Below are 26,466 nucleotides of genomic sequence, written 5' to 3'. Positions count from 1 at the left end.
TGAGCTATGATTGTACCACTGCACTCCAGCCTTGGCAACAGAGAGAGATCCTGTCTCTAAAAAAAAAAAAAAAAAAAAATTTGCTTGCTGAGATTTTGAATCTATATTCTTAAGCGATATTTATCTGTAGTATGCGTAGTATCTCTGGTTTTGGTATTAGGGTAATAATAGCCTTATAGAATGAGTCACCAGGCTGGAGTGCAGTGGCACAATCTCGGCTCACTGCCACCTCCGCCTCCTGGGTTCAAGCGACTCTCCTGCCTCAGCCTCCTAAGTAGCTGGGACTACAGGCGCCTGCCACCACACCCAGCTAATTCTTTGTATTTTCAGTGAGGTGGGGTTTCATTATGTTAGCCAGGCTGGTCTCAAACTCCTGAGCTCGTGTTCCGCCCACCTCGGCTCCCAAAGTGCTGGGATTACAAGCATGAGCCACCATACCCGGCCTTTAATTTTTTTTTTTGGACGAATCTGTAAAGGATTTGTGTTAATGTTTCTAGAAACATTTGGAAGAGTTTACCATTGAGGCCATCCTGATCCTTGGTGCTTGGTCTTTGTCTTTGTGAGAAGTTTTGTGATTACTAATTCACCGTCTTTACTTTTTTTTTTTTTTTTTTTTAAATGGAGTCTCACCCTGTCACCCAGGCTGGAATGCAAGGTACTATCTCAGCTCACTGCAAACTCTGCTTCCTGGGTTCAAGTGATTCTCCTATCTCAGCCTCCTGAATATCTGGGATTACGGGCACATGCCACCATGCCCAGCTAATTTTTTGTATTTTAGTAGAAACGGGGTTTCACTGTGTTGCCCAGGCTGGTCTCAAACTCCTGAGTTCAGGTGACTCGCCCTCTTTGGCCTCCCAAAGTGCTAGGATTACAGGGGTGAGCCACCGTGCTTATCTTGTCTTTACTTTTTATAGATATAATTCAGGTTTTCTATTTCTACTTGAGTTAGTTTTGGTACTCTGTATTTAGGAATTTGTTCATTTCATATAGGTTGTTTAATTTTTGGCATATAATTGCTCATAGCATTTCCTTATAACTGTATTTAATTTTCATAATGTTGATTGAAATGTCCCCTTTTTCATTTCTGATTTTATTAATTTGCATCTTCTGTCTTGCTTTTCTTAATCTAGTTAGAAACTGGTCAATTTTTTTGATGTTTTCAAAGAAAAAACCTTTGATTTTAGTGATTTCCTCTGATAGTTTTCTATTCTTTATTTTGTTTACCTCCACTCTAATATTTATTATTCTCTTCTGTCTGCTTGCTTTGGGTTTAATTTCCCCTTCTTTTATTGTTTCTTAATGTAAAAGATGAGGTAATTGGTTTGACATCTTTCTTCTTTTTTAATATGGACATGGTGGTATAGATTTTCTTCTAAGCATGGCTTTAGCTGGATCCCATAAGTTTTAGTATGCTGTTTTCATTTTCAGTAATCTCAAAGTATTTTCTAATTTGTCTTGTGATTTCTTCTTTGGCCCATTGGTTATTTATAAGTGTGTTGTTTAATTTATATGTATTTGGGAGTTTGCCAAAGTTTTTTTTTCCAATTAATAATCATTTATTTATTTATTTATCAAGATGGAGTCTTGCTCTGTTGCCCAGACTGGAGTGCAGTGGCACGATCTCGGCTCACTGCAAGCTCTGCCTCCCAGATTCACGCCATTCTCCTGCTTCAGCCTCCCGAGTAGCTGGGACTACAGGTGTCCACCACCACACCCGGCTAATTTTTTGTATTTTTAGTAGAGATGGGGTTTCACTGTGTTAACTAGGATTGTTTCGATCTCCTGACCTTGTGATCCACCCACTTCGGCCTCCCAAAGTGCTGAGATTACAGGCGTGAGCCACCGCACCCAGCCCAAAGTTATTTATTTCTAATTTCATTCCACTGTGGATAGACAACACACTTTGTATTATTTCAATCATTTTAAATTTCTTAAAATTTATTTATGGTTTAACATATAGTCTATTCTGGAGAATGTTCCATGTGCACTTAAGATGAATGTGTATTTTGCTGTTGTTGATGAATTATTTTATATATGTCTGTTAGGTCAGTTGGTTTATAGTGTTGTTCAAGTCTTCTATTTTCTTGTTGATCTTATCTTGTTTTTCTGTACATTATTGAAAATGAGATATTAAAATTACCAATTGTTAGTGTTTGAATTGTCTATTTCTCCTTTCGTTCTGTCAGTTTTTGCTTCATATATATTGAGAGTCTGTTGTTAGGTGCAATTATGTTTACAATTGTAATGTCTTCTTGAGGGATTGACCCTTTTATCATTATGTGATGTTCCTTTTTGTCTCTAGTAACAATGTTTATCTTAAAGTCTACTTTATCTGGTATTAGTACAGCCACTCCTGCTTTTTTCTAGTTACTGTTTGTATGGTATATATTTTTCCATCTTTTTAGTTTCAACGTATTTGGAATATATTGTGTTTGGTTAAACAGGCTTTTTCCATCCTTTTACTTTTACTTTCAACCTATTTGTATCTTTTTTTTTTTTTTTTTTAGACAGAATCTCACTGTTGCCCAGGCTGCTGTGCAATGGTGTGATCTTGGCTCACTGCTACCTCCACCTCCTGGGCTCAAGTGATCCTCCCACCTCAGCTTCCTGAGTAGCTGGGACTACAGGCACATGCCACAACACCTGGGTTTTTTGTTTTTTGTTTTTTTTTTAATTTTTGGTAAAGATGGAGTTTTACCATGTTACCCAGGCTGTTCTTGAACTCCTGAGCTCAAGTGATCCACCTATCTTGGCCTCCCAAAGTGCTGGGATTACAGGTGTAAGCCACCACACCCAGCCCTATTTGTATCTTTGATCTAAGTGTATCTCTTGTAGACAGTATACAGTTGGATCACTTTTTTTAATCCATTCTCTGCCTTTTGATTGGAATGTTTAATCCATTTAAATTAATGTAATACTGGTAAAGTAGAATTTACATATGCCATATTGCCGTGCAATTAATATATGTCTAATGTCCTTATTCTTCTATTCCTCCTTTGCCTTTTGTGTTAGATATTAGCTAGTATGCCATTTAAATTCCTTTATTAAAACAATAGTTTCTGTTACTGTTTTCTAAATTACTTTCTCAGTGATTGCTCTGAGGATTATAATTAACATCTTATAAAAATCAGTTTTGGATTGCTAGCAACTTACCTTCAATAGTATACAAAAGTTTTGCTCCTATATAGGTGCATTTCCTTCCTCCTCCTTTGTACTGCATTGTCACTCAAATTCCATCTTTATATATTGTATGTCCAAAAAACAAACTCTATCATTAGCTGTTTATGCAATTGTCTTTTAAATTAGATAGAAGAAAAAGAGAGTTACAATCAAAAACCAATTTAACTGTATGTAATATTTGCTTACATAGTTACCTTCACCGGTGCCCTTTATTTTTTTCATGTAGACTCAAGTTACTCTCTGATGTCTTTATTTCAGCCTGAAGGATTACCTTTAGAATTTCTTGTAGGGTAGGTCTTCTACCAGTGAATTTTATCATTAAAAGGAAAAAGTCTAGGAATGTGTACATTTCCCCATTTTCCAAAGGATAGTTTTGCTCAATATAAAAGTTTTGGTTGGTAGCCTTTTTCTTTTGGTACTTTGAGCTTCCATGGTTTCTGATGAAAAACCAGCTGATAATCTTATTGAAGACTTTTTTTTTGAGACGGAGTCTCACTCTGTCACCCAGGCTGGAGTGCAGTGGCTCAGTCTCAGCTCACTGCAACCTCCACCTCCCAAGTTCAAGCAATTCTCCTGCCTCAGCCTCCTGAGTAGCTGGGATTACAGGCATGCACCACCACGCCTGGCTAATTTTTTGTACTTTTAGTAGAGATAGGGTTTCACCAGGTTGGCCAGGCTGGCTTCAAACTCCTCATCTCAAGTGATCCACCAGCTTTGGCCTCCCAAAGTGCTGGGATTACAGGCATGAGCCACTGTGCTCGGCCGAAGACTTCTTGTAGGAAATGAATTGCTCCTCTCTTGCTGTTTCCAAAAATCTTTGACTTTTGACAGTTTGATTTTGATGTACCTAGGTATGAGTCTCTTTGAATTTCTTCTACTGGAGTTTACTATACTTCTTGGATGTGTAGATTAATATTGTTAATAACATTTAGTCTATTTTAAACCACTATTTCTTTTATTATTCTTTCTGCCCCTTTCTCTCTCTCTCCTCTCCTCTGGAACTTCCATTATGTGGATGTTAATTATGCTTAATCATGTCCCACAGATCTCTGAGACTCTGTTTCTCTTCATTTTTTTTCTGTTTCTCAGACCTGATAATCTCAATTAATCTATCTTAAATTTCACCGAATCTTTTTTTTTCCTTTTGCCTGCTCAAATCTGTTGTCAAACTCCTCTAGTGAGTATTTTATTTCACTTATTGTACTTTCCAACTCCATAATTTCTACTTAAAAATAATAATATCTGGGCCGGGTGTGGTGGCTAACACCTGTAATCCCAGCATTTTGGGAGGCCAAGGCAGGTGGATCACAAGGTCAGGAGATCGAGACCATTCTGGGTAACAGATGAAACCCCGTCTCTACTAAAAATACAAAAAATTAGCCAGGCGTGGTGACGGGCATCTGTAGTCCCAGCTACTCGGGAGGCTGAGGCAGGAGAATGGCGTGAACCCGGGAGGCAGAGCTTGCAGTGAGCCGAGATTGCGCCACTGCACTCCAGCCTGGGTGGCAGACCAAGACTCCATCTCAAAATAATAATGATACTACTACTACTACTACTACTAATAATAATAATGTCTATCTCTTTTTTTTTTTTTTTTTTGAGATGGAGTCTCGCTCTGTCACCCAGACTGGAGTGCAGTGGTGCTATCTTGGCTCAATGCAAGCTCCGCCTCCCAGGTTCATGCCATTCTGCTGCCTCAGCCTCCCGAGTAGCTGGAAATACAGGTGCCCGCCCCCATGCCTGGCTAATTTTTTGTATTTTAGTAGAGATGGGGTTTCACCGTGTTAGCCAGGATTGTCTCAATCTCCTGACCTCGTGATCCGCCCGCCTTGGCCTCCGAAAGTGCTAGGATTACAGGTGTGAGCCACCGTGCCTGGCCAATAATATCTGTCTCTTTAATGATATATTCTGTTTGGTTAAACATTGTTCTCATACTTTTCTTTAGCCTTTAAGACATGGCTTTTTTGTGTGGTTTTTGGATATACATAAAATTGCTGATTTAAGGCCTCTGTTTAGTGAATATAACATCTGGTCTTTTTCAGGGACACTTTCTATTGACGCTCCCCACACCCCCTACCCCCCGTGTATGGACCATAATTTCTTGGGGTTTTTGCATGTCTTATAATTTTTTGTTAAAGGTGGACATTTAAAATAATGTCACTGGTAACTCTAGAAATCTGATCATTCCTGACTCTTCAGGGTTTATTATTGTTTCTTCTATTCATTCCTGCTGTTGTTGCTGCTTCTATTGTTTGTTTCATGACTTTCTTAAATTAAGTTTATAAAGTCTGAATTTTTTGTCATGTGTGTCCACTAAAATCTATGCTCAGTTTATTGGGCAGCTAATGACTGAACAGACATTTCCTTAAATCCCTGAAACCAATAATTTTTCCAGTCTTTGCAATTCTTCGAGCTTGTAACTCTGCCTTAGCCTTCACTTCCTGCTGGTGCAGAGCCTCAAGGTCAGCCAGAAGCAGGAGCTTAGGGCTTTCTTGGGTCTTTCCTGAGCTTGTGTGTGGTCCTGTGCACATGGCCTTCTAGATTCCCAGAAATATGTCTTGAGTTTTTCAAAGCACCCTATGTGCATCTCACTTCCCAGCTTTTCTATTTAAGTTATTTTATTAGAATATTATTTGCCAAACTGTTATTGCCACAGCTGCAATGTTAAACAATTGCCACTGATTGTTTTTCTACAAATGTGTCTAGGAAAAAGGCTATTCACACTGACGTGACCTTTTTTTGAGAATGGAGTTTGAAGGAATTCTAACCCCATTCTGACCTTTTCAGTTGCTTCTAGGCTGGTGGTTCCCAAGGCTACTACACAGCTAAAGAGAGAGAGATGGAAACAGGGCCAAAGCTCACTGTTTTTTTTTTCTGAGATCCAGCTGTTTTTCTTGAATAAATGCTTCCTGAATTATTGCAGCATGTGGTTAATCTCCAGAGTTCTAAAAAAGTTGATTTTAACAATTTTCTTTTTTTCTCTCTTTTTTTTTTTTGCTTCGGTTCTCATTAGTTTTATGGAGGAGAGAATTTTTGAAGCTCTTTACTCTGCCTTTCCCAACGACACCATTGAAATGTGACTTTTCCACTTGGCCCATATAGAAACTGGGCTGGCCTGTAATTTACTTTAACCAACAGAATGTGGTAGAAGTGACACTGTATGACTTCCAGGCCAAGACCTTAACAGCCTAGTAGCTTTCATTTTTGCCTTCTTGAAATTCAGCTACCTGGTTAAAACAAAAACAAAAAAAACAGCAAGAAAAACCACAAAACCCTGGGCTAGGCCACTGAATGATGAAAGAGAATAGGGAGAAAGTGAGGCCCCAATATTCCAGTGATCCCTGCCAAAGTCCCCCAAATGCAGATGAAGCCATCTTGGACTTCTATCTAGCCTAGTCACCAACTAAATGCAGCTGCATGAAGGAGTCCAGGGGAGAAAAGCACATTTTTTAATTTTATTTTTATGATTCCCTGCTTTCCTGTGTAGAGCAAACGATACTGGTTTTCTGTTTAAGGTTGTGATAGATAGAGGGACAGAGGGAGAGGATGATGAGAGAGAGAAGAGAGAAATGAGAGGGAAGATGAGAGAACGAGAAATGACATAGAAGATAGAGTGATGAAAAGAGATAAATATAAGAAAGATAGATTTATTATATAAACATAATATAAGTGATATAGAAATAAAATTATAGGGATAGGAGAAAAAAATTGAAATTTAGGTTTGATTATTTATAAAAATTTATATTTATATAAAAACATTATATTTATATAATAAATATAAAATATAATATATGTTTATTATATAAACATAATAAATAAATTATATGTTATATATTATATATAATATATATTATAAAAATATCATATTTATATAAATATTTATTTTTAAAACCTAACTCCAGATTTTTCCCTTAGGTGAGCTGATGAATTTTTTTGTTGTTGTTTAAACAAATTTGAGCTGGAGCTAAGCCTTCTCTAGTTTAGAGAATGACTTCCAAACAACATGAGACCAGAGAGTCCTGAGAGATCAAAGGCTGGACAGAATCCCAGCACTTGAAGATTCTTTAAGAAGTGACTTTAATTGAACCAAAGACCACTTACTGGCCACCACACCATGTCTCCTCCAGCCAGGAAGTAACCTTTCACCGTGTCTCTTTTGGTCTTCACTGTGGACTATAAAAAAGAAGAGAGGTAGGTGAGGCAAGACATTAGCAATCAGAGGCATCTCAAAATGGCCAAGGCCGGGGATTGCAAACTGGGAGTCCTAAGGGCCAGATCTGGATATTTCTGGGAGATCAAATATATTTTGTTTCTCCCACAGTTTTGGAGAAAATTTTAATTTTGGTGTCTTTCGAGAGACATAAACTCTTCAGGTCAACACAGCTCCTACCACTTGTTGCTACAAACATTTATTTTATGATAACCTACTTGATCTCCCTAGACATTTGAGTCTTAGGCTCATGACTTGTCTATGATATTTTATAACTGATACCATTTATTGAATGTGTACTATGTGCCAGATGCTGTGCCAAGCACTTTATATGCATCACCTCATTTAATCCTTACCAACCCCTATGAGGTTGGTGTCATTAGGCCAATATGATAAAGGAAGAAACTGAGGCTCATGTCTCAGTTTGTTTTACACTGCTATAACAAAATACCCAAAATTTTTAAACAACAGAAATTTGTTTCTTACAATTCTAGAGACTGGGAAGTCCAAGATCAAGGCACCGAGAGGTTTGGTGTCTGGTGAGGGCCTGTTCCTTATAGATAGTACCTCCTCTGTGTCTTCACATGCCAGAGGAACAGAAGGGCAAAAAGGGGTAAAACTAGTTCCCTTGAGCTTCTTTAATAAAGTCTCTAATTCCATTCATGAGGGCTCAGTTCTTATGACTTAATCACCCTAGAAAGACCCCATCTGTTAATACCATCACATTGGTGATTAACTTTTTTCTTGAAGTGGGGGCGGGGGGAGGACAGGGGCAGGAAGGCAAGGAAGGACAGGGGGGCGGGGAGGGAGGAAGGGGGAGGGGTTCTTTCCTTTTCCTTCTCCTCCCTTCCTTCCTTCCTCTCTCTCTTTTTCTTTTTCTTTCTTTCTTTCTTTTTCTTTTTTCTTTCTTTTTCCCTTCCCTTCCTTCTCTTCTTTCTTTCTTTTTCTTTCTTTCTTTCTTTCTTTCTCTTCTTCTTTCTTTCTTCTTTCTTTCTTCTTCTCTCCTCTCTCTCTCTCTTCTCCTTCCTCTCTGTCTTCCTTCCTTCCTTCTTTCTTCTTTCTTTCTTTCTTTCTCTCTCTCTTCTCTCTCTCTCTTCCTCTCTCTCTCTCTCTCTCTTCCTCTCTTCCTGTCTCCTTCCTTCCTTCCTTCCTTCCTTCCTTCCTCTTCCTTCCTTCCTTCCTTCCTTCCTTCCTTCTTCTCTCTCTCTTCTTTCTTTCTTTTCTTTTTTTTTCTTTCTTTCTTTTTCTTTCTTTCTTTCTTTCTTTCTTTCTTTCTTTCTTTCTTTTTTCTTTCTTTCGTTCGTTTCTCACTCCAGGCTGGAGTGTCCTGGCATAATCATGGCTCACTGTAACTTTGAACTCCTAGGCACAAGCAGTCCTCCTGCCTCAGCCTTCCAAGTGTCTGGGACTACAGGCATGTGCCACCATGCTCAACTAATTTTTGTGTTTTTTGTACAGATGGTATCTCACTATGTTGCCAGGCTGGTCTTGAACTAAGTTCAAGCGATCTGCTCACTTCGGCCTCCCAGAGTGCTGGGATTACAGGTGTGAGCCACTGCGCCTGACCTTTTATCTCAAAGTTGTTAATATCCTTAACACAAAAAGAGCTCCTGGAAATTGATAAGAAAAAGAAGAAGAACCTAATAGAAATAAGGCAAACGATATGAAGCCATAGTTCACATAAAGAAAATATATGGTGTTTAAACATATGTTATGGGGCCCAGCCTCATTCATTATAAGATAAATGCATATTAACAATACTTTGAGATGTTATTTTTCCTAGCCTGACAAAAATGAGTTTGGCAATACACTGTTGGTGAGAATGTGACAAAACAGACTTCCTCATCATTTCTGATGTGTACACCTAAGGAGTGCAATTTGACACAAACTAGTATAAATACCAAATGTGTATATTCTTTAACCTGGCAATTCTGCTGCAGGGAATTTGTCTTATAGCTACACTCCCAAATAGTGTACAGAGTTTATTTATTTATTTACTTATTTGTTTGTTTTTGAGACAGATTTTCACTCTTGTTGCCCAAGCTGGAGTGCAATGGTGTGATCTCGGCTCACCACAACCTCCGCCTCCAGGTTCAAGTGATTCTCCTGCCTCAGCTTCCTGAGTAGCTGGGACCACAGGCACCCATCACTACGCCCGGTTAATTTTTGTATTTTTCATGGAGATGGGGTTTCACCATGTCGGCCAGGCTGGTCTCAAACTCCTGGCCTCAAGTGATGTGCCCGCCTCAGCCTCCCAAAGTGCTGGGATTACAGGCATGAGCCAGTGTGTCCGGCCAGGGTTTGTTTATTATAGTATAGTTTATTATAGTAAGAGATTGGAAACAATCCAAATGACCCTCAGCCCGAGACTAGTTAAATAAATTACAGCACAATCATCTAAGGAAATATTGTGCAACTTTTAAGAAGATAAGGAATGTCTATGTGCTAATGTGAAAAGATATCTAAAAGATGCTGAGAAGTGAAAAATAGCAAGTTAAAAAACAGTATAAGAAACCTTCTGTTTAAGAAAGAGGGAAATAGACATATTAAAATTTGCTTGGATTTGCATAAAGACACTTGAACAATATGCTAATGTACTAACAAGCTAATAATACTGGTTACCTGTGGAGACAAGGCTAATATTGAGACTTTTCATCGCTTCTCATAAGTGATTTTTATTTTTGAACCATGTGATTGTACTGCCTTTAAAATTTTTCTTTAGAGTAAAAAAAAAAAAAGTTGGGTTGTTTGTAATCCCAGCACTTTGGGAAGCTGAGATGGAAGAACTGCTTGAGCCATGAATTTGAGACCAGCCTGGGCAATATATGGAGACTCCATTTCTACAAAAAAAAAAAAAAAAAAAAAAAAAAATTAAAAATTAACTACCTGGTAGCTGAGGTAAGAAGATCACTTGAGCCCAAGAAGTCGAGGCCACAGTGAGCTATGATTGCCACCACTGTATTCTAGTACCCTGGGCAACAGAGGGAGATCCCATCTCAAAAAACAAAAACCAAAAAAACAGAAACAAAAACAAAACAAAAAACAAAGCAAAAAAACCCCACGAGCTTCAAAGCAAGGGAGACAGGGATTCTAACCCCAGATCTCCTAACTTACTTACAGGATGAGGATCTTAAATTATTTGGGCCTCTGTTTCCTTATCTGTAAAATGGATATTGTAATAGCATCTTTCTCACAGGGCACTGTGAAAATTACATGAGAAACGTAAGTGAAAATGCTTAACACAGTGTCTGACAACAGTCCACACCCAATGCATGTTTAAAATTTTTAAGTTCTGATTACTCTATAACCTTGTGTTAGTTTCTTCATCTCACAGTCAGTATCTTAGCTCAAAAGGATGAGGTTAACTCCAGACCTCTAAACAGACATTTCCTTCTCTCTTCATCCCTCATCCCTCAGTGGCCTGGCTTACCCATAGTCCAACAGCCAGGACAAAGAGGAAGTACAGAACCAGCACCACGATGTCCCCAGGCTCCAAGCCCTTCTGGGGAAACACATCCAGGAGATCTGACTGTGGAGGCTGAGGGCTGCTGGTGCCGCTCTCCATGGTCCTGAACGAGACCTCAGGATCCTGAGGAAGGGTAAATGCCAGTCAGATGCCGGATCCTAGCATCATTCTTATCACCCTTTCTGTAGCTACCTCCCTAAGCCATCCATGAAAGAGAACCCACATGGAGGGATGTGTGGTGGAGACAGATCTTCAGGGAAGACACATCCATCCATCCATCCACTCATTCATTCATTCAACACATATTCATAATGAAGTCACATCAAATCTGCAGTCAATTTTGTCACTCACTTGGCAAAATAGAAAGAAGCATAAACAATTGAAATAATACAGATGATTTCAGCATCATCCTCCACTTAGCAAGCACGTGTCCCAGAGTGAGAGAAAAATGAGACTCCTGAGTCAGTCTCCACTTCTGTGGTACCTCACAGCTGGCTGAGAGTCAAGTCAATAATTTTGTCTGAGGCTCAGCCAGACACCACAATCTTGTTCCAATGCTATATATACCCATGAAGTTTAATATATTTAATAAACAACCACATTGCATCTACTATATCCTGGGCATCATTCTAAGTGTTTACTAACTTGCAAAGTGGGCACTATTATTATCATCCCCATTTTACGATGGTGAAGTTGAGACACAGAGACACAGAAAAGTTAAGTAAGTGCCCAAGGTCAAAAAGCTGAGATTTGAACTCAATAATCTTGCTCCAGACTCCATGCTTTGAACCATGAATCTAAGTTGTTTTCTCAGTGCCCTGCAAATCCATGGGCAATTTAAGGGATTCTTGTGGTAGACAGAGAAATGGCCCCCAAAGATGCTTACCTCTAATCCCCAGAACCTGTGAATATGTTGTTACATATCAAAGGACAATTAAGTTTGCAGATAAAATTAAGGTTAGTAGTCAAATCACTTAAAATAGGGAGATGCCTAGCTGCAGCTAACCTGAAAATAGGGAGATGCCTGGATTAACTGGGTGGGCCTCATGTAATCACAGAAAAGACAGAATCAGAAGAGATAGCCACAGAGATGACAGCAGGAGAAGGATTTCACTCAACGTTGGTAGATTTGAAGATGGGGTAATGGGGCTACAAGCCAAGGAGTGCAGGTGGCTTCTAGGAACTGGAAAAGGCAAATTAACAGATTCTTCCTTAGACCATCCAGAAGGATTTAAGTCCTACTGACACCTTGATTTTAGCCCAGTAAAACCCATTTAGAACTTCTGACCTGTATAACTGTAAGATCATAAATTTATGTTGTTTTAGCCACTAAGTTCATGGTAATTTGTTAAAGCAGCAGTCAGAAACTAATAAAATTTCCAAGGGTGATTTTTGACCACAAGTGATTAGGGCATTGACTTATTCCTGTGTTAAGATGCACCTCCAGTCTCTGTCAGCCTTTGGGTGTTCAGGAATGAAAATACCTGATCCCTGTCCTCTTGCAACGCATAACCCAGTGATGGGACAAAGGCACTCATGGACAGCACAACGTGATGTTTCATAGAGTGCAGGTTCATGGGGAGAGATGTTAAGAATTCAGGCTCAGAAGCTGTACAGCTTGGCTGGGCTCAGTGGCTCATGCCTGTAATACCAGCACTTTGGGAGGCCGAGGTGAGTGGATCACATGAGGCCAGGGGTTCAAGGCCAACCTGGGCAAAATGGTGGGACCTTGTCTCTATTAAAAATACAAAAATTAGCTAGGTGTGGTGACACATGCCTGTAGTCCTAGCTACTCGGGAGGCTGAGGCATGAGACTCGCTTGAATCTGGGAGGTGGAGGTTGCAGTGAGCTGAGATTGTACCACTGCACTCCAGCCTGGGCAACAGAGCAAGACCTTGACTCCACCATTTACACTTGGCTAATTTTATTTTATTTTATTATTTTTATTTTTATTTTTTAGACGGAGTCTCGCTGTGTCTCCCATGCTGGAGTGCAGTGGCCTGATCTCTGCTCACTACAAGCTCCACCTCCTGGGTTCCACGCCATTCTCCTGCCTCAGCCTCCCAAGTAGCTGGGACTACAGGTGCCTACCACCACTCTTGGCTAATTTTTTTTTTTTTTTTTTTTTTTTTGTATTTTTAGTAGAGATGGGGTTTCACTGTGTTAGCCATGATGGTCTCGATCTCCTGACCTTGTGATCCACCCACCTCAGCCTCCCAAAGTGCTGGGATTACAGGTGTGAGCCACCGTGCCTGGCCTATTTTATTTTTTAAGAGACAAGGTTTCCCTATGTTCCCCAGGCTGGCCTTGAATTCTAACCCCAAGAAATCCTCCCCACCTTGGCCTCCTAAAGTGCTGGGATTACCATGCCCAGCCAAGGAACATTTTTAAAGGAAGAAAAGACTCCAACACTTTGCATTTTATGTAATCTGAAGGTAGGTTGTGGATTTAGATAGCGATAAATGGGATTTTTGCCCACACGAATGTCTGGCGGGTCCTCTGATAATCTTTGTTGTGGGGGCAAGTTCTGTACATTTCCGGAAGTCTAGAATCCCTGGCCTCCATCCACTGAATGCCAGTATTCCCATTCTTGAATTACTGTGACAACCAGAAATGCTCAAATGCTCTCATAAATTTTGAAACATCTCTGAAGGGCAGCAACACCTCCAGCGCACACATGTGCTCTGGGTTCAAGGATGTCGGTGAAGAATTTCTAATAAGAAAGTGGTATGATCAGACGGGGGCAGCCTTGATGAGAAGCAAGAAGGCAGGCAGGCAGGTTGTTCTGGAGGTAGCGGCTCAGGCTTCAGACCATACACGGGCAGGGGTTAGTCCATTCCTGCCATTATAATCAAATACCTTAGACTGTGTAATTTGTAAACAACATAAATTTATTGCTCACAGTTCCAGAGAAAGTCCAAGATCGAGCTGTCAGCAGATTCAGTGTCTGGAGAGGGCCCGTTCCTCATAGATGGTACTTTCTTACTATATCCTCACACGGCACATTGGATGGGTCAAGTTGGCTCTCTTAAGCCTTTTTTATTATATTTATATATTTTGAGACAAGGTCTCACTTTGGTGTCCAGACCGGAGTGCAGTGGCACAATCACTTTTTCCCTTTTTTTAAAGAGACAAGAGTTTCACTCTGTTATTCAGGCTGGAGTATAGTGGCATGATCACAGCTCACTGCAACTTCAGCCTCCTAGGCTCAAGAGATCCTCCTGCCTCAGCCTCCCAATTAGCTGGCACTATAGATGCACCACCATGCCTGGCTAATTTTTTTTTTTTTTTTTTTTTTTAGAGATGAAGTCTCACTATGTTGCTCAGGCTGGTCTCAAATTCCTGGGCTCAAGCAATTCCCCTAACTCGGCCTCTCAAAGTATTGGGATTATAGGCATGAGCCACCACACCTGGCCTCAAGCGTCTTTTATAAAAGTGCTAATCTAATCCGTGGGGGCAGAGTCCTCATAACCCTAACCCTCTCAAAGGCCCTGCCTCTTAATACTATTGCATTGGGGATTTAGGTTTCAATGTAAGAATTTGGGGACAGAGGGACATGCACATTCAGACCATAGCAGAGGGAGCAGATTAGAGAAATAATTTGGAGACTAGGTGTGGTGGCTCAAGCCTATAATCCCACCACTTTGGGAGGCTGAGGCAGGAGGATCACTTGAGCCCAGGAGCTTGGCTACAGTGAGTTATGATTGTCCCACTGCACTTCAGCTTGGGAGGCAGAGCAAGACCTTGCCCCCCGCCCCTGCCACACACACACACAAGACTAACCTAACCTAACCTTTCTCTGTGCAAGAAAGTGAGAGGAAGGCCTAGAGGTGGAGACTCCCTTTCAGGGTAAGGGTGGAGGCCCTTAAGGGAGGGTCCAAGCACGAAAAGCATTCTGGCAGCTTCAGGAGGGAGGCGGGGTGAGGGGACCCTTGTGGGTTGTCTCAAGGGTGAAGCCCCATTAGGTAAGTAAGGTTCTCATCAGACTTTACAGGGGAGGAGGCTGGGCGCAGTGGCTTATGCCTGAAATTCCAGCACTTTGGGAGGCCAAGGCAGAGGATCACCTGAGGTCGGGAGTTTGAAACACGCCTGGGTAACATGGCGAAATCCCGTCTCTACTAAAAATGCAATTTTTTAGGTGGATGTGGTGATGCGCAACTGTAATCCCAGCTACTCGGGAGGCTAAGGCAGGAGGATCTTGAACTTGGGAGGCGGAGGTTGCAGTGAGCTTTGATTGTGCCACTGCACTCCTGCCTGGGGGACAGAGTGAGACTCTGTCTCAGGAAAAACAACAACAACAACAACAACAACAACAACAACAAACTTTACAGGGGGAGTGATGGCTCCAAGAGTTTAAGTTGTGTCCAAAGTCACATGGCTGACAAGCGACAACGCTGGGACTCAAATACAGTTTGATTTCAGAGCCTGCGTTTTCAAACACTTCAACCTGCTTCTTCCAAAACAGGATTTGGGGAAAGATGAGGAGCAGGAAAGCGCAGGAAGCAGGTTTAGGTGGAGGTTGATGCTGAATTGGGGAGTGGGGCAGAGTGAGGAGGGAGGAGGGGCGGCGGCTGCCTGGTGAGCCAGCCCTCCCCGTCCCTGCCCGCCCCTTCCAGACCTCTGCCTGCCAGGCACCGAGAGAGCGGTGGGAGCAGCTCCAGCAGATAAACAAGTTATTCATCACCGCCGTGGGGCCCACAGCCGGCGAAGCTGGCACCGATTCCAAGCCCTTCCTGAGTCTCCGGGAGGTGGGGCCCAGCCAGGGGCCATGAGGGACGTGACTCCATCTTCACGGTGGAGACAGGAACAGCAACCAAAGATACCGTGCAGCCTCGGCCACAGGCTCCCGGGAGGAGCCCTCCATGCGCTCCACCCTCTGCAAATCCATGCAGTAGGTGTACTGAGAACCGGCCCTAACACTTGGTGAGCAGGATTTCTATTTGAGTGGCAGGCATGGAGCACAGCCCTTTGAGGAAAACGTGATTTCACCTCCATTTCACAGGTGGGAATCGGAGGCACGAGAGGGGAGTGTGAGTCCAACTCAGGCACGGCTGTGCCACTTGCTTCTAAGCCACAGTCAGTGCCACGGGTGGGATCCCAACCCAGGTTTACAGGTGGCCATTCCTGGCTAGTCTGTCTTTCTTTCCTCCCACCCTTCTCTCCTTCCTTCTCTCTTTCCCCCCTTCTGGCTCTATTTCTTGCCCGCAAGCATTTATTAAGTACCAGCTGTGTACCAGGCTCCATGCCAGGCCCTGAGGACTCAGCAGAACATTTATTAGTCACCAGCTGTGTGCCAGGCTCCATGCCAGGCCCTGCAACTCAGTGGAACATTTATTAGTCACCAGCCATGTGCCAAGCTATGTGTTAGGTCTTGTGACTCAGTGAAACAAATGTTATTAGGCATCAACTATGTACCAGGCTCTGTACGAGACACTGGGGACTCAGTGAAACAAACATTTATTAGGCATCATCTGGGTGCTAAGCTCCATGCTAGGCCCTGGGGACTGAGTGCAACAAACATTATGAGGCACCAACTGTGTACCAGGCTCTGTGCTAGACCCTGGGGACTCAGTAGAACATTTATTAGGCACCGGCTGTGTGCCATGCTCTGTACTACACCCTGGGGACTCAGTAGAACAAACATTTATTAGGCACTGGCTGTGTTCCATGCTCTGTACTACACCCTGGGGACTCAGTAGAACAAACATTTATTAGGTACCAGCTGTGTGCCATGCTCTGTGCTAGGCCCTGGGGACTCAGTGAAACAAACGTTTATTAAGCACCAGCTGTGTGCTAAGCTCTCTGTTCGGTATGAAGGACAAAGCAATGAGAAGCGTAGACTTGGTCCCGTCCTCTGGGTTTTCATCTCTGTCCCCTGCACCCTGTGTGTACCTGGGTCCACTTGGTGAAACGACCCTGGGCACCTTTGTTCCTTGCACGGTCATGCTTGGCTCCCAGGCTGCCTCAGGAGGGTCTGGTTGGGGGTGGCTCCTTCTTAACCTCTTGTGAAGAACCCTCCCTGTGCCCGCGGGGAGGATCCACCAGCGTATGTTATAACAAAGGCTTTGTTGGCAAGGAGAACAGCCTACCCTTGAGGTCGCCTGTTGGCCAAAGCACAAAAGGAAGCTCAGTGGAGCAGGGACTTCTCTCATCCCTTCCTTTCAGCCACTGACATAATTTGCTATGGTAGATGTGAAAATTTTCCATACCCCAGGAGATATGAGAATTTTCCACGCCCCAAGAGATGTGAAAAATTTCCACATCCCAGTGCAAGGAAAAGATCAGAAAACAGGTTCTCAGGCCACAGGTGTGGGAAGGTGAGCTGTGATTGTATTCACCACATTTCATGCCTTAGGCTGGCTTCTGGATGTGCATGATTCTTTATAACTTCTGTGTGTCTGAAACATTTCACAATGAAAGAAAAGGAGGGAAATAAACAGAACACGATTTATAGTATGAAGCCATCTGCGTATATTAGAAGCACTCAAAGACACAAAATAGTACTATTTTGCCAGAGTGCAGGCATATTTCCAGATGAATATCAAACACATCAGAGGGGGTGGCAGGAATGGGGGGAGAAACAGAGAGTGGGGGAGAGAAAGAAAGAGAGAGAGAGAGAAGCAAGGGAAGTTCCCTGCCCTGAACAAAAATAACAGTTACACTAATTACAAATTTTAATTATGAGCAACAGACTCTCCCGGAAATAGATATGTTGTGATAAAGTGTAAAGTGTAAATACTTTAGAACCGCACTGCCCTGGCTCAGATCCCAACTCTGCCTCCTATGAGCTCCATGATCGTGGGCAAATCACCTCTCTGAGGCTCAATTTCCCATCTACGAAATGAGGTTAATAATTAGACATACGTCACAGGTTTGTTAAAAGCAATAGGCAGGTTCATTATATGTGTAATGTGATTAAATACAGAGTACTTGTTCTGTTTTCCATCCATTTTATAAAACCATTTTTTTAAAAGAGAGCATGGGACTTGGGAGGCTGAGGCAGGAGGATTGCTTGAGCCCAGTAGTTTTTTGTTTTGTTTTGTTTTCTTGAGATGGAGTCTCACTCTGTCCCCCATACTGTAGTGCAGTGGTGCAATCTTGGCTCACTGCAACCTCTGCCTCCTGGCTTCAAACGATTCTCCTGCTTCCAAGAGATTTGTCTGCCTTAGCCTCCGGGCTAGCTGGGATTACAGGCATCTGCAACCACACCCAGCTAATTTATTTATTTATTATTATTTTTTTTTTGTATTTTTAGTAGACATGGGGTTTCACCATGTTGGCCAGGCTGGTCTTGAACTCCTGACCTCAGGTGATCTGCCTGCCTTGGCCTCCCAAAGTACTGGGATTACAGGTGTGAGCCACTGCCCTGGGCCCAAGCCCGGGAGTTTGAGACTGCATTGAGCTATCATTGTGCCACTGCATTCCAGCCTGGGTGACAGAGTGAGACCCTATTTCTAAAAATAATAAAAATAAAAATAAAAAGAACAGGAACTAGGCCGGGTGCATTGGCTCATGCCTGTAATCCCAGCACTTTGGGAGGCTGAGGCAGGTGAATTGCTTGAGGTCCAGAGTTTGAGACCAGCCTGGCCAACATGGTGAAACCCTGTCTCCACTAAAAATACAAAAATTAGCCGGGCATGGTGGTGTGCACCTGTAATCCCAGCTACTTGGGAGGCTGAGGCAGAAGAATCGCTTGAACCTGGGAGGTGGAGGTTGCAGTGAGCTGAAATTGCACCACTGCACTCCAGCCCAAGTGACAGAGCAAGACTCCATCTTAAAGAAAAGAAAAAAAAGCATAAACTTTGTGGTCAGGCAAACCCTGGCCACTCATGTGCATCAATCACATTTTGAAGTCACAGCCTCCCTCCAGGCAGGACTCTGATTAACTCCATTGCACAGGTGAGGAAAACAAAGCTGAGGCCAGGTCTAAGGCCACACTGCTAGTAATGACTGAACCAGGGCTCCAACCCAGGTTTAACTCTAGAGCTCCTAACTACCCCGAGACACGTGGTCCTTGGTGGGGAAAATTCCAGATGTGATAAGGACTGGCACGGGTTGCACCTCCCAGACTGGAAGCCACTCGCACCCTTTCCTACCACTCCTGGGCTGCAGTGGCACTGACTGCCCGCAGCACTGCAACAAGCTGTGCCCTGGCCTGGCCTGGATCTAGGGAGGCTGGTGGAGGCTGCCCTACAAGAGGGAGTCATTCCTGGAAGGCAGAGAGAGGCTGGACTAGAACTGCCGGAAGAAGGAGCTAAATGACCACCCCTGGCCTCCTCCACCAGTTGATGCCATGGGGTTCATAGAAACAGAGAGGTCTCTAGTTTCTCTAGAGAAACTAGAGAAAGTTTCTCTAAAATCTGGCCAAACAGACAGATCCTGGCTGGGCTCAACGGCTCATGCCTATAATCCCAGCATTTTTGGGGGGAAGATTGCTTGAGCTCAGAGTTCGAGACCAGCCTGGGCAATGTAATGAGACCCTTTTTTTTCCTCTACAAAAAATTTTTAAAAATTAACTTGGCATGGTACTGTGTGTCTGTGGGCCTGGCTATTTGGGAGGCTAAGGCAGGAGGATTGCTTACGCCCAAGAAGTTGAGGCTGTAGTGAGCTATGATTGCACCATTGCACTCCAGACCCTGTCTCAAATAATAACAGTATAATAATAATAACAATAATAAAATAAAAAATTTTAAAAAGACATCCCAGGATTTGAGGCTGAAGCAGAGGCCAGGATCACCCCTAGTCCATTAGGAAGAGCCACAGCTTCAGGTATCTGGAAAGAAATTCTAGGCACGGCAGGGCAGAGCAGCATTCCCTGAATGGTCCACAGCAGGGTAACAGGGCATATGCCCAGTGAGTGCAGGGGACCCGGCAGAGTGTTCTCCTCCACCTGCCTTTCAGGGATGACCTTGTCTTATTCTTCTAGAGAGAATAGACATCACAGAACACCTTCTGAGCCCAGACCTGTCCATCAAAATGCCAACGCAGTGTCTTTCATGGAGACTTTTTTTTTTCCAAGGCAGTCTTTCTCTGTCATCCAGGCTGTAGTGTAGCGGCGTGATCTCTGCTCACTGGAACCTCCGCCTCCTGGGTTCAAGTGATTCTCCTGCCTCAGCCTCCTGAGTAGCTGGGATTACAGGTGTGTGTCACCACACCCAGCTAATTTTTGTGTTTTTTGTAGAGATGGGGGTTTCACCATGTTGCCCAAGCTGGTCTCGAACTGCTGACCTCAGGTGATCCACCTGCCTCGGCCTCCCAAAGTGCTAGGATTACAGGTGTGAGCCACTGTGCCCGGCTTCTCATGGATACTTAATAGACATCTGAAAGTTCACACGTGTGAGTTAGAGACGACACTCTCCAGCCCAAGCACGTGCTTCTCCCAGTCGTCCCCATCTCACTAAACGGCAGCTGCATCCACTCTGCCACTCCTGCCAGAAACCTGAGTCATCCATAAGGCATTAATTCATTTGTTCACTTATCAAGTGGTCTGTGAGCGCCTCTATGTGCCAGGCACTACATCTAAGCACCAAGAGTGCCTGGTACACAAATGTCTTATCGAAGAATTCATAGCATCTCTTTCTCACCTCCCAGAATCTATTCACTCCCAATTCCATTCTCTCCTACTTCTAGAACATAACAAATCCATACATTTTCCCTCATATTTAGTGCTATCACCCTTGTCTGAGCCACCATCACTTCTGTCTAGGTTAGAAAAAGACCCTCCAGTCTTGCCTCCCCAATATCCATTCTTGCTTCCTTTTGATTTTATTATTTCATTTTGTTTTAATTTACTTAACTTTTAGAGACACGGTCTTGTTCCCTTGTCCAGGCTGCAATGCAGTGGTGCCATCACAGCTCACTGTGGCCTCAAACTCTCGAACATCTATGCTTAAGGGATCCTCCCACCTTAGGCCCTCAATAGTTGGGACCACAGGTGCATGCCACCATGCCTAGCTAATTTTTTTTTTTTTTTTGAGACAGGATCTCACTCTGTTGCCTGGGCTGAAGGGCAGTGACACAAACACAGCTCCTGAAGCCTCAACCCCATGGGCTCAAGTGATCCCTACACAGTGCTGGGATTACAGGCATGAGCCACCATGCCTGGCCTCCAGCTAACTTTTTATTTTGTCATTTTTTGTAGAGATGGGGTATTGCTATGTTGCCCAGGCTGGTCTCAAACTCCTGGCCTCAAGCAATCCTCCTGGCCGGGCGTGGTGGCTCACTCCTGTAATCCCAGGAGGCCGAGGTGGGTGGATCATGAGGTCAGGAGATCGAGACCATCTTGGCTAACGTGGTGAAACCTCATCTCTACTAAAAATACAAAAAATTGGCTGGGCATGGTGGCAGGCGCCTGTAGTCCCAGCTACTTGGGAGGCTGAGGCAGGAGAATGGCGTGAACCCGGGAAGCGGAGCTTGAAGTGAGCCGAGATTGTGCCACTGCACTCCAGCCTGGGCGACAGAGCGAGACTCAATCTCAAAAAAAAAAAAAAAAAAAAAAAAAAAAGCAATCCTCCTAAATTGGCCTCCCAAAGCACTGGGATTACAGGCATGAGCCACTGCACCTGGCCTTGCTTCCTTTTAATCCGCCCCTCACACGGAAGTCAGAGAAATCTTTAAATATGAGTCAGATCAGATCATTGTCCTGCTCAAAACATCTCCATGCTTCTGAGGTGCTTTGTTGTGCTTCCAACCCCATCGCATTCTAGCATTCATTTTATTCCTAGAACACGACTTCTGGCCTCAGGGTCTTTGCCATTCTGTTCCCTCTGCCTGGGATGCTCTTCCCTGCACTCTTTGCTGGACAAGCTCCTACCCATCCTTTAGATGTCAGCTTGCTGTGTATCCCCAAAGGAGCCCCCTCTTGGCCTCAATATAAATTGGGTCCCCAAGCTTTTTGCTTTCATGGCAAACACAACTTCTCATCACAGTCTAATCAAGTCTAACATCTGATGTGTGTGATCCTCTCATTACCCCTTGTCTGCACTACACAGCAAGCCGCATAAAGAAGGTCCATGTCTCTGTCACTCTCATTGTGTCCCCCAAACAGGCATGCAATAAATGTTGGTACAACAAACAAATGTGGGATGTTTAGAGCCTTTGTTATAGACCCTTTGCACGCTGTGACCTCCCAAAAAAGGGACGGTATTTTCCCAAGTCCTACCTGCAGGGTGCCCGATGGGCTAGGACACTTCTGTCAACCATTGCCCAGAATGATTCAGCATTTGAAACCATTTGAAAATCACTGATTGGTGGGGCAGTGGTTTGTTTGGTGGAGATGTTTTGATGCCTGTAATCCCAGCACTTTGCAAGGCTGAGGCGGGAGAATAGCTTGAGTTCAGGAGTTTGAGACCAACCAAGGCAACACAGGTAGACCCCATTTGTACAAAAAATAAAAATTAAAAAGTTAGCAGGGCATGGTGTTGTGCCTGTAGTCCCAGCTGCTTGGGAGGCTAAGGCAGAAAGATCGCTGGAGCCCAGGAGTGCAAGAATGCAGTGAGCTATGGTCGCAGTACTACATTTCAGCCTGGGCAACACAGCAAGACCTGTGAAAGAGAAGACAGAAAAGAAAAGAGAGAGAGAGAAAAGAGAGAAAGAGAGAGGAAGGAAGGAAGGAAAGAAGGAAGGAGAAAGAAAGGGAAATAAATGAAGAAAGAGAAGAAAGAAAGAAAGAAAGAAAGAAAGAAAGAAAGAAAGAGAAAGAAAGAAAGAAAGAAAGAAAGAGAGAGAGAGAGAGAAAGAAAGAAAGAAAGAGAAAGAAAAGAAAGAAAGAGAAAGAAAGAGAGGTGGGAGGGAGGGAAGGAGGAAGGAAGGAGAAAGGGAAAAGAGGAATAAAGAAAGAAATAAAAGAAAGAAGAACGAAGGAAGAAAAGAAAGAAAGAAGAAAAAGAGAGAGAGTTGGGAGGGAGGGAAGGAAGGAAGAAGAAAGAAAGGGAAAGAAAGGAATAAAGAAAGAAAAGAAAGAAGGAAAGAAAGAGAAAGAAAGAAGAAAAGAAGGAAGGAAGGAAAGAAGGAAAGGAAGGGAGGGAGGGAGGGAGGGAGGGAGGGAATCATGTCTCAGCTTGGCCACCCACTATCTGCATTACCTTGAGCAAGTTATTTAATGACCCTTAGACTCTGTGTGTGAATTAGGGGTGGCTGTACCTACCTTACAGGGTTTCTGTGTCAGTTAGATGAGATCTAAAGGTAAAGCTCTCTGCACGTGTCTTCACTGTACCAGTGAAGACTTGTATTTGCCTTGTAGTTAATAGCAGCTGCAGTTGTAGTAATACATTCCTCTAGTTTTTTATTGCTTATGTGGATATATTTATCTTCATTATCTCTGGGTAACACATCGGTGGGGTGGGTCAGCCTGAGGTTCGTATTCCCATTTGACAGATAAGGAACCTGCCACTTGGTGAGGCAAAATGTTTGGCTCAATGTCCCTGACCTTGGTTAAGTGGAAGAGCTGGGACCCACATACGGTGCTGCTGGCTGCCGGCTGCTGGCTTCCTACCACCATGCCCACCCCACAAACACACTCCATCGCCCTGGTGCAAGACAAGCTTTTTCTGCAGAGAGGGCTGAGCTTCCCCTGCCCCACAGGTGACAGCTGGAGTCCTTCTGCCAGCACCTGTCCCCAGACCAACTTCCCAGTTTGGAGAATGGCTACCTGTTTGGGGGTAGGGGGTGTCTTACCTTATTTCAGATGCAGGGCTCACCTGCCCTGGGGGCTGTCGGTGGCTTCTAAGGCACTAGGAGGTGGCGATGGCTGTAAGGAGGGAGACACCCGGGATCCTCTCCCTTTGCAGCCAAGAGCTTCCAGAGACAGCAGTGACCTTCCTTCTATATGCCTGCTGCTGAGAGAGCCTCCAAGCGGGTCAAACTCCAAACTCCAGCCTCAGCTGTGGCAGGGATTAAAGGAAGCGTGAATGATCTCCCCAGGGGCAGAAGAGAGACCAGGCCCAGCCTAGGACCCTTGAACTCTGAGCAGGTGGGGAAGGTGACATTCCCCACGCTTTGCCCACACTATCCTCCACCAGGGCCCTCACCTGGGGGGACCCGTGGCATGGAGGGGTTGGGGAGATGCTGGAGCCCAAGGCACCATCCTGCTTCACTCACCCACTCTTCCACTGTCCCGCCTCCATGCTGGGGACAGGCAGGCTTGGGACGAGCTGGAGGAAGAGAGGGGGAGGAAAAATGCTGGCGGGGGATGGAGGGGACAGAGGCAAAGTGCCAGGAGGGACGTCCAGTCACAGCCCTCACCGCAGTGGCAGCAACAGGAACAGCAACCACTGCTTGTGCCCCTTTCCATACACTCCCCAGACGGAGGCATGGCAAAGAACAGGTGTCTGCCTGAGGTCAGGAGTTCAAGACCAGACTGACAAGCATGGAGAAACCCCATCTCTACTAAAAATACAAAATTAGCCAGGTGTGGTGGTACATGCCTGTGATCCCAGCTACTCGGGAGGCTGAGGCAGGAGAATCACTTGAACCTGGGAGGAGAGGTTCCGGTGAGCTGAGATTGCGCCATTGCACTCTAGCCTTGGCAATAAGAGTGAAACTCCGTCTCAAAACAAACAAACCAAAAAAAAAAAAAAAAGAGAGAGAGAGAAGGAGGAGTGTTTGAGGTGCTGAAAAACTGTCAGGAGTGACCGAGCCATGGCCAGGAGCCCGCATCAGGCCCAGGACATCAGGAAAGCCAGCGGGGCACAGCAAAGCTTTCTGCTGGATGCTCAAGGCATCCAAAACTTTCTTTTTTTTTCTGAGACAGGATCTCACTCTGTCACCCAGGCTGGAGTGCAGTGGTGCGATCACAGCTTGCTGCAGGCTCAAACTCCTGGGCGCAAGTGATCCTCCCACCTCAGCCTCCCGAGTGGCTGGGACTACAGGTATGCACTACCATGCCCAGCTAATTTTTTCATTTTTTTTTTTTTTTGGTAGAGACAGAATCTTGCTATGTTGCCTAGGCTGGTCTCCAACTCCTGGGTTTAAGTGATCCTCCCACCTTGGCCTCCCAAAGTGCTGGGATTACAGGGGTCAACCACTGTGCCTGGCCAAATACCAAAACATTTTAAAAATAGGTACTAGTATTTGCAAACCAAGAGGCTTGAAACATAATTCTAGAATGCTCACTTTTCTAGAACAACCTGAAGATCTGGCCTCTCCAGGCCCCCATGGCCACAGGACAGCTGGGAGGAGTCATGGCCACCCCCTCTCATTCCTTCACTGGGCCTGCCAGGCTCTGGGGGTCCTTAGCTGAGGCCCCTGTCCTAGCACTGAGTAGCTAGAAATAATAGCAGTGGTGAACACGTGCCAGGCTCTGTTCTAAGTGCACGACATGCCTTTAGCTGAGGCCCCCGTCCTAGCACTGAGTAGCTAGAAATAATAGCAGTGGTGAACATGTGCCAGGCTCTGTTCTAAGTGCACGACATGCCTTTACTCACTTGGGCTTTCTAACAACCCTCTAAGACGGGTCCTGTTATCTCTGTCTTACTGATGAGAAAACAGAGGTGGAGGGGATGAGTCACTGGCCCACGGTCACCCCGCTTGTAAGTGACACAGCAGGATTTCAGCCCAGGCCACTTGGCTCTAGAGTCCTACAGGAGCAGTGGAGAGTGGCTTGGCCGGATAAATGGTGGCCTGGGGGAGCAAACACTGGGTGACTGACCAACACCAGTAGGAATGGGGCCTTTGGGGGAGGGACCTGCCCGGGGGGACAGATTTACAGAAAGAACAGCTGGGAATGGAGAACAGGGCCAGACAGAAGGCCACAGATCTGCAATCTGCCGCAGAGGCCACAGCACCAGGAAGGGCAGTGGGGTGCCACTGAGGGTGCGCTGCTTCGCCAACCTGGGGTCCAGTCCTGACTTCTTGGGAATGTCTGGGGAACTTTAGCCATGTGCAGGGTGTCTACAGAAGAGGCGTGGCCATGAGTGAAGCCGGGCAGGTGGAGCTGTGGCTGACCCGAGAGCATGTGTTCCAGCTGAAGTGGGCAGCCACAACCCAGCACCACCTGGGGGAAGACAGGCCCAATGGGATCAGAACTTCTGATTGTTCTAGAGAAGTTCTGCCAAGTTTCATGATTATGCATCCATGAGGGCCACATGTGGCCCGCTCGGCCCTTGGCTTGCCACCTCTGATGGTTTCTCTGATTGTCAGGTTTTTCAGTTTTTACCCTCAGTGCTATAAAGAATAGGAGAGGTGGAGTGCAGGGGCTCATGCTATCATCTCAGTGCTCTGGGAAGCTGAGGCAGGAGGATCTCTTGAGGCCAGAAGTTAGAGACTAGTCTGGGCAACGTAGTGAGACCCCCATCTCTGTACAAAATAGGAAGAATTAGATGGACATGGTAGTGTGTACCTGTAGTCCCAGCTACTCAGGAGACTGAGGTGGGAGAATCATTTGAACCCAGGAGTTCAAGGCTGCAGTGAGCCATGATAGTGCCACTACACTCCAGGCAACAGAATGAGATCTCAACTCAAAAAAAAAAAAAAAAAAAAAAAAAAAGAACTATATAACCACTTTAGAGAACTATTTGGATATTTGGACATTTCTTATAAAGTTACCATACAGCCGGGCGCGGTGGCTCAAGCCTGTAATCCCAGGACTTTGGGAGGCTGAGACGGGTGGATC

At 44.5% G+C, this 26,466-nt stretch overlaps 1 protein-coding gene across 2 annotated transcripts in view; it reads right to left on the bottom strand.

Moving 5' to 3' along the window:
• SLC5A11 (solute carrier family 5 member 11) overlaps positions 1-26,466 on the bottom strand; it is a 97,780-nt gene that overhangs the window by 54,360 nt on the left and 16,954 nt on the right. Inside the window, exons 5-8 of one of the 2 annotated variants that reach the window (XM_030925145.1) lie at positions 23,955-24,007; positions 23,532-23,737; positions 10,821-10,979; positions 7,282-7,353 (exon numbers count right to left, since the gene is read on the bottom strand). In XM_030925145.1, coding sequence (XP_030781005.1) covers positions 7,282-7,353; positions 10,821-10,955 — 207 coding nt within the window. In that variant the 5' untranslated portion in view covers positions 10,956-10,979; positions 23,532-23,737; positions 23,955-24,007. The remainder of the gene's footprint in view (positions 1-7,281; positions 7,354-10,820; positions 10,980-23,531; positions 23,738-23,954; positions 24,008-26,466) is intronic. The other variant, XM_010367862.2, reaches the window with a different exon arrangement.

This window comes from Rhinopithecus roxellana, chromosome 20 (genome assembly GCF_007565055.1).
Source record: "Rhinopithecus roxellana isolate Shanxi Qingling chromosome 20, ASM756505v1, whole genome shotgun sequence".
NCBI classification, from domain to species: Eukaryota; Metazoa; Chordata; class Mammalia; order Primates; family Cercopithecidae; genus Rhinopithecus; species Rhinopithecus roxellana.
This window is presented reverse-complemented; position numbering and strand designations above follow the sequence as displayed.